This window comes from Marmota flaviventris, chromosome 14 (assembly GCF_047511675.1).
Source record: "Marmota flaviventris isolate mMarFla1 chromosome 14, mMarFla1.hap1, whole genome shotgun sequence".
NCBI lineage: Eukaryota > Metazoa > Chordata > Mammalia > Rodentia > Sciuridae > Marmota > Marmota flaviventris.
In genome coordinates this window covers 62,026,227-62,038,195 of record NC_092511.1, presented here as the reverse complement: position 1 = coordinate 62,038,195, position 11,969 = coordinate 62,026,227, and the positions used below count along the sequence as shown (strand labels likewise).

At 47.2% G+C, this 11,969-nt stretch overlaps 1 protein-coding gene across 2 annotated transcripts in view; it reads right to left on the bottom strand.

The window, feature by feature from the left end:
• Positions 1–1,223: 1,223 nt before the first annotated feature.
• The window catches only part of Tet3 (tet methylcytosine dioxygenase 3), a 98,832-nt gene continuing 88,086 nt past the window's right edge, over positions 1,224–11,969 (bottom strand). The window contains exons 10-12 of one of the 2 annotated variants that reach the window (XM_071601738.1): positions 9,548–9,884; positions 8,287–8,925; positions 1,224–8,070 (exon numbers count right to left, since the gene is read on the bottom strand). In XM_071601738.1, the coding sequence (XP_071457839.1) occupies positions 7,139–8,070; positions 8,287–8,925; positions 9,548–9,884 (1,908 nt within the window). In that variant the 3' untranslated portion in view covers positions 1,224–7,138. Of the gene's footprint in view, positions 8,926–9,547; positions 9,885–11,969 lie in introns of both variants that reach the window. The other variant, XM_071601737.1, reaches the window with a different exon arrangement.

Below are 11,969 nucleotides of genomic sequence, written 5' to 3'. Positions count from 1 at the left end.
TTCTGCATTGACACAGGAGCTTTGGCAGGGTGGGGGGGCACACCTCATATCCAAACCATATTTGAAAAGGTGTAGCTCCATATAATTTTTGAATATATATTAAGCGAAAAAAATGATACAGTATTACTGTATTCCACTTTAAAAAATATATATACACACACATATGATCATATTTACGTACTTAGAAAACGTTTGCAACCAATGTGGTATTCTTGTGTGGAATTTCAGATAATTTTAAAAATTTGTCTTCTAATTCTATATTTAACATGGACTTTGTATAAGAAGAAATACGCATATTTATAGCTACCCAGTAGTGAAATCAGCCCCTGCTGAAGAAGGACTTGCCCGCCCTCCCCTTGGGCTCTGAAAGACATGTTCACCATGATAGGGACCTGGGAAGGGTCCCTCTCAACTTGTAGGAAAGCAGATTACAAAACACAGTGTGTTCCTGCTTTTGTGAGAATACAAAGAGATATGAGGATTACTGGGTATACTGAGGGGGCTTTTCTAGAAGGTTCTACCTAGTCACCAGTTAGAGTTATGGAGTTTTTAGTCAGATGCCCTCAGAGATGTGCTTTCATGTTGTGGGAAGTTTTGTGGATGGCTGGGTGCTTGTCTCACACACCGGATTGATTACAGTGCTGTTTCAAGCAGGAGGAAGGAGAAGCTAGAAGGGAGGTTTTCCTCACCATTTATCCTTCCCTCTCCTCCTTCCCCAGTACAGGCTTCCCCCTTTATAAGAACAGCCACCATCAGAACCAGCAATGTGAAATAAGGAGAGTAGCTCCAGGCACGGGCCTTTAGGGGAACCTCCTCCCACCAGGGACAGCAGAATCTTGGGTCCCACCTTTGCCCCTCCCTATTAAACTCACACCCTAGTCAGATTCCATGATCCTTAGCAAATGTTAACTCTGGACAGTAACAATTTTAATGGAGGGTGGGGGGGGCAGATTGCCAAGTTGGATGGGAAAGGGGGACAAAGGGAAAGAAAATAGGAGAAATAGATGTGGGAAAGGCCATCTCATATCCAGATTTAACAGCAGTCTTTGAACATGGCTTTATTTATCTGGGTGCACAGTGGACAAGGACAGTCTTTGTCCCTGTGAGCAACAAGGACTTCATTTGTGCATCTACAACACAGGCTGAAAGGGTGAGGTTACAGGGTACCATAAGGGTCAAAATTAAATCCTGGTTCAAGGAGGAAAGAAAGGATCCACAATGAATTTGAGTGCAAAAAATAAATATAAAATTTATTAAAACACCCACAATATTTTAAAGATACCAGGAGTAATACAGTTCACAAACCCAGTTGTTTGTGTAAATTATAATAAAATACAAATCAAAAAAGGATACATACTTGCAATTTCTAGGCACCCTAAATTAAATTTACTGAAACACTGGGGGAGAAGGGAGAGTAAGGAGGGGTAGCTCAGGAGGCAAACCAATAAAGTGGAAGGAAAAAAATATTAACAAAAAGGTAAAAATTATACAAAATAAAATTATCAGCATAAATTTACTGTACTAAGAATATCTACAGTTTAATACACATCCTATTGCCTTGAGACATAGCAAAAATCTACCATTCATCCATCAACCCCAGATAAACTTCATTTCAAGTAGCCACAGTTTACAAAGTCAAGACGGAATATTCAAGTATGGTTGTTAAGTTCACCTCCATTGGAAGCCAAGTAACCAAACAGGAATTCAAAGAGATAAGAAATAAAACACATCAGAAAGCTACAAGGGCTCTAGATTAAGTCTAACGTGTTAATAATATGCCACAAGACGACCTGTCCTTGTTTCTTTAATACATGAAAAAGAAATGACATCACTCCTGTTTTTCTCCCCTTTTCCCCTCAAAAGAAAAAAGGAAAGGTACTGGAAGGGAGGAAATTTGTAATGTTCAAATGAGCCAATTGGTATTTTAAGTCCCCATGTGAAGAGTGATGAGTTCCCCTGAACGACGGGTAGTCAAAACGAGGAGAGCACAAACAATACCACTACAAAAAGCATCCCTGATATCAGAATAGAAGCGTAGGAGGAAGTAGGCCAAATAGCTCACTGATTCTTAGGCAAAACTCAACTTTAGACCTGGCATTTCTGCGCTGAGGTCTCTGCTCAGGGGAGAAGCCTATTGCTTCGCTCTTGCCGGCAGCTCGGCAGAAGGGCTGGGCACACCAGAAGGGCCCCATGTTCCAGGAAAAAACGACGCACGTGTGTGTGCGGGACTGTATAACCTATGCTGGGGTATGCACCTCGATGTCCATTTTGGTCCAGGGTATGATGAAGCTGGCCATGTACTACAGCAGAGGCAGTTGGCTAATGAAGCTAGGTTTTGAAGGAGTCATTTCAAATGACAGCAACGATGACTGAGAAAGCATGATGAGATGGGCATAGGAGATTCACATTTTAATCTAAAGCAAAACTTAAAGGAAACAAAAAAAAAGCTGACCACGCTCCTTCCTTTAGGCGTTCTGCCATCTTAACTGCCAAAGAATGAAAAAACAAAATGACCCCAGATTCTTCAAGGTCAAGCATATCATCAAATGGACAACCTGCAGGTCTCAGACCCTCATGGAATCTACTGAAGTTGTCATGATGTCCTGTTTTTGAGGTATTTAAAAAAAAATTGTGAGAGTGGATGATGCAAAATGGAGCTTCCTGTTGAGTTCTAAAATATCAACTTCTGTGGACCCAAGGAGAAATTTAGCACCAACTAAAAAGCAGCCTCAGTGGCATTGAGGGACAAAGAAAGCTCCTGCCTGTAGTCTGAACATGACGGCAACAGAAGCCACGCTGGGGCAGACTGAGAAGAGCAAAGGAAAGAACTCCTTGTCTACTGTGGCCCCAGCTGGTATCAGAAGAGGAAGGAGCTCCCTCTGGACCCCTCAGTGTGCCCCTTCGAGACTCCCAGGAAATCTGCTTAGCACCCTGGGCCATAGGAGGAAAACGTGCGGTCCTGGCTCTGAGGACGCCTGCCATGCTGGGAGAGGCAGGAGTATCTGACTCCCTTTCCTCAAACGTATCACTCCCAAGCCCTCCCCATGTTCTTCCTCATCAGGCCTGAGAAGACAGGCATGAAACCAAAGCACCAGCTGAGCCAGACAGGCCCATCACCACCCTCAGCAAGGGAGTGAGCTGCTTTCTCACCTTGGGTTAGTTTGGCCACCAAGGGAAGAACCATAAAACAAAACACAAAAATCTGCTCAGAGCAGATTACAGCATGGTAAACAGAGGTCTAAGAAGACAGCACCAAACGAGGAGGGGGAGGGAAAAAAGCCGAGAGAGACTGGAGCCCACCTTATTTTTGGTTGGTTGTGGTTTCAGAACGTTGATAGCACCTCAGCAAGACAGGATCAGGGACAGTCACATTAAAACACCATAGCACCATTTTATTTAGTCTATTTCAATTCATAAAAATGCTTCCTAGTCCATAAAACACACTTCAGTAACAAAAGGAAAAGAGATATTGGTTGAGGCACGTCAGGGATATATCAGAGTTTTCCACCAGCTTTGCCTTGGTTTGCGATCTCATGGTGGTTAAACTTCAAGAGGAAAGTCTGGCTGGGTATCTCTCAGTGAAGCCAGGTCACGTCTACTCATCATCAACCATCCTCACACATCTGCTGCTGTCTGATACAAAGCAATTAAGCTCTGCTACTTCTTTCCTTGCATTAGCACTTTAAAAATCCCTTGCTCTGCAAACTACTGTTTTCAAAAGAGGCAGGTGGAAGGGCCAGAGGGGACAGGTAGCATCCCTTTCCATGCACACCATCGTCAGCTCAGCAAGAAGGCAAAGCAGCACCCAGGAAGCTGGGGGTATGGGGAACTTAGGACCTGCTAAAAGCCAGACCCAAAACAAAACCCCCCAAATCCACGCAACACCTTTAAACAAGCTTACCAATGGCAAGACGATGATTTCTTGAGCTAGCACCAGTTATTTTATAAGAACCTGCTGCAAAGTGATTTTTCTTTAAAAAAAAAAAATCTCTTAGCATAGAATTTTGCAAGTACTTCCCTTGCATGCAACAGGAAGGGAAAAACGCATCAAAGCAAAAAAAAAGAACCGAACATTTGCGCTGCATGTGGATGGTGTCCATGGACGGGGCACACTGGGGAGATGACAGTAAGACTCCATCATTTTCTGTTGCTATATTATCATTCTTAAAACTTGGTCATGCTGTTAGGTTCTTTAGTTGCAATGGCTTTATTTTTTCTTCTCATGATAAAAATGTCAATCATCTTTAGGACTTAAAAAAATGATAGTGCCAGTAAAAAATAAAAATTTGATTTTTCTCTTTAAGAAGCCTTCAGCAGCAAGGGGGGATAAAGAGCTGTGCATAGTTACTTTTAAAATATATGTCTAAAGCATGCTAATTTCAATGACTGAGATTTGAGGTAGGTTATACATGTAGTGTGTAAAGATCAGCAATGGGCTTGAGCGCGGCAACAGCACCACCTAACTCTCAGAACACGCTTGGAGGGCAATGGGAGCGTCCCACGGAGACTGCCTCTTGCCAGCCTCTCAGCTCCTAGCCAGGAGGCTTATGACCCAAGGCTGTGTGGGCTGGGGACAGACTTCACATGCTTTTAGCTTGTATTGTTTTCTCCTTTCATCTAATGGCTTTGCTACCAAAGGGTGACGAGGGGAAGAGTATATTTAACATACATCAGAGAGATCCACACATGCCAAGTATCAGAAATCACCTGGGTTACACTCGGGACCTTCCAAACCAACAGCCAACCTGGGGCTTCCACGGGTCATACAGACGGTCACATTCTCCAAATGTTTCGTAAAATATCATATTTCTTGCTTAAGATCATTTAAAATGAAGTTTTCAAGGCACCCCCGCATCTACCTAAGCACGGAGTCAAATGAGACCTGCATAAAAGTACTGATGCGATAAGCAAAATAGCATTTAAAGGACCCAACTTTTCCTCAAAACTAGAAAATTAGCATGCTCATTAAAGACTCTGCTTCCTTTAGCTTGTCAAACTGAAGGTCAGAGGTTTTCCTATAAATCTGAGTTCTGAATAATTCTAAATCCTGATAAGCTCTTGGGTATTTATTTCAAAAGCAATAATATTTCATTTTTGTCCTGTAAAATAAATGCAACTTTACAGAATATGGTAAAAGTGGAGGATAGACAAAGCACGTTAAATATTCAGCTACTATTTACAATTTCTCCCACAATTACATGTTAAAACGTACTTTTTTTTTTTTTTCAAGTTGCTGTTTAAATCTAGGCAAAAGTGCTTAAAAAAATCTTTCACTATTTACAATTAAAACCAGACCACACAAATGCTCAGGACGTCTCACAGCGACTCTCCACCGGTGCTTCCCAAGGGCTACAGTGAACACCTGGCGGGTCGGTTCTCAGCTCTTCCACAAGGCACCTGGAAGCTCAGGAGCTTGCCTTTCGCATTGTCATCTGATTGTTAAACTTGACTTATGAAGACCTACATCTGAATAAAACTGCTTAATAAATATCTGATGTTTATTTCAGGGCTTGGCTGTCATTCACCATGTGGCCACATCCCCCTACCCCTGACCATGTCCTGACGAAACCCTTCACTCGCCACACACATCCATGTGGAGCTTGAGATCATCTCTGCTAATACCACAGGAAAAACGAACACTCCAACAAGTGTGACTTGCCATAGACGAGGGCTACTTCCACCTGTCAGGCCCAACCTCTCTTAACAATGTCACTAAAATTAAGCACCACATTCTCATTTCAAAGAACTGAACAAATGCACCAGAATTTTAGAACGGGTGTGTTACAAGGGGGTAGAGAGAGGAGGAAGGAAAAAAAGAAAATGGAGAAAATGAAGAACTGGCACCAATGAGGGAGGAAAATCATAGCAACCTGTTGAAAATGTTTGACTCTTGCACTTTAAAATTAAGTGGAGGCCTCACCCCCGCAGAGCATGGAGAGGGGGTAGACTGGGGCATGCACCATTGTCCAATGTGGAGATCCAAGAGTAAGGACAGATGTGGTAACTGCTGTTACACTGGTTTGCTGAGCTCCCATAGGACACAACCTGCCCAAGAGTCAAGAAAGTTCCAGCACAATACTAGAGCACCTGGTTCCGCACAGCCCAGCACCATGCGCAGAGCCATGCTGGCTCTCCACTGCTTGGATTCAACTTGCTTTTAGAACAGTAGCCCTTTTGCAGCATCAGCATAGACTTTGGGGCGATTCTGAAAAACTGCCACTAAGACAAATTCCTTCAGCCCAGTATTCATTGGCTTATCAAGTGGTGGAGAGGACTCCTGGGAGCCTCTCAACTCCAGCTCCAGCATGAGGTGCTGCCTAGCAAACCATGACATGATGACTTGGTAAATAACGGACAGATAGGATTCAGTGTGGAGACTAGCAAGCTTGAAGCTGTCTACTTCCATCCTGGTTTCTGGGAAAATTGACACCAGGGTCTCTGGGGCTGGGCCTGGGGTGCCCCTGCCCTGCCGCCAACTGGAAAGGGGCCCCAGATGGTTTTCTACAGCTTTCCCCATCCTGCCAGAGAGGACGAGGCTGTCCCAAGGGCTCCCTGCCCGTGGGGAGGGATGAATGAACTGGGGGGCTACACGCTGCACTTGGCTCACAAGGGGCAGATGACTGAGAACCTGTCAGCTCCCAAGAGGCCGGGCTCGCCGGGCAGGAGCGAGCACTGTGGGCCTTTCCTGCCCTCCATTACCATTACTATTGTCGCTTTAAAAAAATCCAATAAATACACATTTTAAATGGAATTTAAAACTACTCCTTTGTGAAAGGACACTATAAACTTTCTTTCCATTATTGTGATATACAAGGATAGAGTTTTAAAAACAAAATAAAAGCCCCCCCAAACAAGGGGAAAAATAAAACAACGTGGAGATATAAATATTAAGATCACGGAAAAAATCACCCGACAGCCGTAGTTTCTTCTTCAAAGTGCTGGGGACGTGGGGGGAGAGGGAGGGGCGGGTCAGTTCTGAGGTTTGGACCATAAATACATATATATGATAGGCATATCCATATATGTATGTATAGATAGAAAGACTTCTGCACCCCCAACCCGCCCCCGGTGTGAGGGCAAAAGCACCAGAGGCAGCTCGGGCCGGGCCCGACGCTGAGGTACGCTGGCTCCCTGGCACCTAGATCCAGCGGCTGTAGGGGCCAGTGACCTTCGTGTAGGCGTAAGAGGACACGGTGACCGCTGAGTCTGTGGGCACGGCCAGTGCCTGCCGGGTGGGGACAGCCCCCTTCTTCTCCTTGTGCTGGGGCTCAGGGACCATGGCACCCCCCCACTTGCGCTTCTTGCCATAGAGCTTGGCCTCCTGCTGGCCCAGGCCCAGTCGGGCGGCCTCCTCCTGCCGGGCCCGCGCCCGCTCCGCCAGCTGCTTCATCTTGGCTTCCCAGAGGGCCAGCCCGTGGTTGGGCTGGTTGAGGTTCTTGTGCTGGTAGAAGACCAGCGAGATGCGGGTGGGGTGGCAGCGGTTGGGCTTCTTGAGTGGTGTGGTGGCATGCAGCTCCCGCCGGGCACACTCGATGAGGATGGAGCCATGGGCGGGGGCCACGGCCACGCCGCCGATGTTCTCGTCTAGGAAGTTGTGTTCGCTGTCTGACCACAGCTCTTCCTCCTCTTCCTCCTCCACGCCAGCACCACCCTTCTCCTCCTTCACAGCTCCCTTGCTGGGGGGCTCCTCAGCTGTTCCCTCCTCCAGGCTGAAGGGGTCCCATAGCTTCTCCTCCGACTTCAGGGCCCCAAACAGCTTATCACTGGAGCCCAGAGGCATGCCAAAGGCCTGCCAGGCTTTGTCCAGCTGGCTCGCCCCGGGGGTGGGGATCCTTCCCTCCTCCCCTTTCATGGGGTTCCACAACTTGTCTTGGAACCCGGCACCACCTTTCAGGGCAGAGTTGAAATCACCTGTCCCCACCCCCCATGGCTTCTCAGTCAGGCCAGGTCCAGTCAAGGCTGAGGTGTTATTCCCAAACTTACAAGGACTCCACGGTTTGCCTCGCAGCCGTCCTCCAGGATGCGGAGCCGACTGCTGCCCATCGCTAGCAAACAGCCCCCACTGGCCATCTGGGAAGTGCGAAGGTGTCAGGCAGCTGGTCCCAAAAGAACTAAGCTTGTCGGGGACGACGGCAGGACTCTCCCCTGGAGGGAACACGCCCCAGCTGCCACCCACACTGTTAGTCCTCTTGGGAGACATGGTTGAGCCTCCTGAGTATTGTCCCCATAGGTGATTGGGTCCCCCATTCTGAGATGCCTCAGGCAAAGGTGTTTTGCCCAGCTTACCAGGATCCCTGGTTACAGATTCGGCCTGAGCCAGTGGGTCTACCGGCTCTTGCTTGATGGATCTGTTATAGCAGTTGGAGCTCTGAGCAAAGGGAGAAGCGTCCCTGGATGCTGGGTGGAGCTGGGGAGCCTTGGGAAGCAGATACTCCTTGGGGCCTGGGTAAGTAGACTGCTGGTGGTGAGGAGTGGGGTGGTGGGTGTCTGTGGGAACAGCCTGGCCAGGTAGCTCGGCAAACTCAGCACCACCGTAGGCTGGGCTCAGGCTGTTGTGCAGAGCATGGAGATCTGGCTTCTTCTCAAAACTGCTGCTGCTGCCACTGTGCCCCCAGGTGCCAGGACCCAGGAACTGGGAGGGGAAGACGGGGTTGCTGGGTGGAAAGCCATAGTAACTGAATGAGGGAAGAGCGTACTTGGAGTGGAACCCGTTGACGGAGGTCAGGCTGGGCTGTGCATAGTAGGAGTGGTAGGAGTACACGCTGTTCATGCTGTAGGGGTCGGAGGGCCGGCAGTTGCCCAGCACCGAGTAGCTCTCCACCACAGAGTTGCCGCTGTACTTGAAGGAGCTGAAGTGGTTCTGTGGCTCCACCTTGAGGGAGGGCTTTAGGCTTTGCTGGGACAATCCACCCTTCAGAGAAAGGCCTGGGGAGAACAGAGGGCAAGGTGGGAAGGAGCCAAGAACACCGCAGCCTGGCAAGGCCGGGGTGGAGGACAGGGGAAGGGGTCTCCCTCCTTTCCTGAGTCCTGTTTCAGGTGGGAAAGACAGGACAGGTGAGATTCTGAGACTTACCCAATTCAGGACCTGGATGTCCCTGAGCACAGGCCCCAGCCCCATTGTGGGTTCCAGGAGGTGGCTTGCAGTCCTCATTCTACCCCAGTGAACTCCCTGAGTCTTCATCAAATCACCACTTCCAATGCTGGATCAGGGTCGCCAGACACAAGAACCCAAGTGCCCACAACCCCCTGCAGTAGCATGCCCACAAGCCCTAGGGCAATGCACCTTTCCTCAGACTCCAGGGGGATGTGTGAGCATGCGAGAGAAGCCAAATGCTCCCATCCACCAAGCTGTTCCCTGGAGATAACCAGCCCTCTCTGCACTTCCCTCCCCAGGGGCCTCCTCTCAGGTAACTTTGCTACTGACCCAACTAAGCAGAGGCCCCAAGACTCTCTGTCTGGTTGATAGCATGATGCAGGAATGGGGGTGGAGGGTGAGGCCCTCTAGGAAGGGGCCCAGGCCAGCCCTGACAGTGCCCTCTCCACACACCTGTGTCAGTGGGAACCCCAGCCAGCTCCAGGGCCTCCTGCTTGATCTTCTCGGGGGTGCTCAGCTTCTCCTTCTGAATCTTCTTCTTTTCAGCTGCTGCCCTCCTGGCTTCCAGCTGCCGTTGGCGGCAAGACTTGGCAGGCTCAGGGAGGCGCCGGACCTCGCGGGGGAAGGCAGTGAGCACCTGGATGGCCCCGCTGCCCACCTTGGCATTCTGGTTCTCCTCACTGCCAAACTCATCTGTGCTGGCCATCTTGTACAGGGGGAGCACGTGCAGCTGCTCGTCCTCGGGAATCTGGCCCACACAGCGATTGTCTTCCTTGGTCAGGGTACAGACCTGACCCACACGGGGAGAGAAAGACATGGGGTTGGGAACCAAGTGCCAGGGAGGGTCTAAATCCCCAGATGACCTTTCCTCAGACTCCAGGGGGATGTGTAAGCATCCCCATGCAATCCAAATGCCACCCACCCACCCAGCCCTACCACTCTCTGCTGCTTCCCAGAGTTTCTAAAAAGCATCTTGGTCCATACAGTACCAGTACTGCCAACATTATAGCCTGCACCACAGCTTTCAAAACGGATCTGTTCATGTTACCTCACATGCCCCTGATGTGGCACAAGGTCAGTGCTGGCAAGGGGCTGCCAAGAACAGGAAACCTGCTCTGCCCTGTGCCCAGCATTGCTGCCACTGCACTTGGCTGAGCCTAGACCTTCCAGCCCCTGTCTTGAACATTCAAGTTCCTTTTGCTCTTGAGACACTTCTCCTTTTTGTTAAAAACTATGTATTGGTTATACAAAATTAGATGAGAAAAAAAAAAAAAAAAAAACCCCAAGGAAATAAAAACTATCTCCATAATCTCACTACCCAGAAACAATCATTGCAAACACTTGGGTCATTTGTGCATACACATACACATAATTACTTTTTGATAATTAAATAGGGATATACTACATATTTTAATAAGTCCCTTTCTTAACATAGTATGAATATTATGCATTAAATATTCATCCCTGTATGATTTATATCATACATGATACATATGACTATGGTACCAATGTTACTTAACTAATCCCTCATTATCAAACATTTCAACTTGTTTCTAATTTTTTCCTACCATAACAATTTTTTTTCAAAATCTTTTAGTATTTTTCAAAAAACTTAATTCCTTAGAATAAATGCCGTGAAGCACACCAACCACATGCAGCCAAAATGCCCTCCAAAATTATTGTTTTACTCACACTAACAGAATGTGAGTTTCAATTCTTTCTCACATTTTTGCTGATAATTTCGTCTTTGCTCTCTTTAAAAACATTTTGTTCATTAAAATGTATCTTATTGTTGGTTTACATTTCCCAATGAGGCTTATTTCCCTCCCCCGCCCCCCCAGTTTACTCTCTCCTTTTGTATTTTCTTATTTTTTGTATTCTTGATGCTGGTATTTGAGGCCTTGACCCTGGAGATCTGGCCCCTCCCAGAGCTAGTTAATTCCCGGAGATAGCACATGACTCCCTGAGAATAAGCCTTTGATACAGAACCAAACAATTCAGAGCCCACATCCCCCAACCACCTCCTTCATCAAGCTCACATAGCAAGCCAACATTCTCCACTCTAAATCGCCCTACGGCCAGGTCCCAAGCAACCATGGACCACCTGCATAGTCCAAAGCCTGCTGAAATTATCCAAACCCGAACAGACTCCACATACCTACCCCTGCCTTGCTATTCCTTCCTGTGGAAACCACAATAAAGGCTCTGGCTAAATTTCCCCCAGCTCCCCACTATCCTGGTACTACCTCTACCCCATGGTATGCCATGTCTTCTGACTCTAGGGATCTGTATGAATTTCTTCCTTGATGACAGTCACTTCATGTGTCTCTTTTTTCATGCCTATATTTTGTTTATTTTTATGTTGTGCTAATGATTAAACCAAGTGCATCACACGTGCAGGAGGCAAGTTCTCTGCCACTGAGCTACAACCCCAGGCCTCATGTGTCTCATGATACCCGATTAAAATAAAGTTGTACAACTCTGTAGAATTGTTTTCCTTCTTTTGTGCATCTTATACCTTTTGCCAAATTTTATTCTATATTATTCATTGTTTCATACAGTCTTCTTTTTAAAAAATATGTATTTTTTAGTTGTAGATGAACATAATACCTTGATTTATTTATTTTTATGTGGTGCTAAGGATTGAACTCAGTGCCTCACATATGCTAGGCAAGTGCTCTACCACTGAAGTACAGCTGCAGCCCCATATAGTCATCTCTGTATGTTCATGTTATCATTCCTTTATCACAAATGCTACTGCAGTTGAGCTCTGTGCACTGTTGGTCATTGTGGGCATTCTGATGACTGCTCAGACAGCTGAATGAGTGTGCACATGTGCAGTTAGACACTTCGACACAAATGAGCTCATGTTATA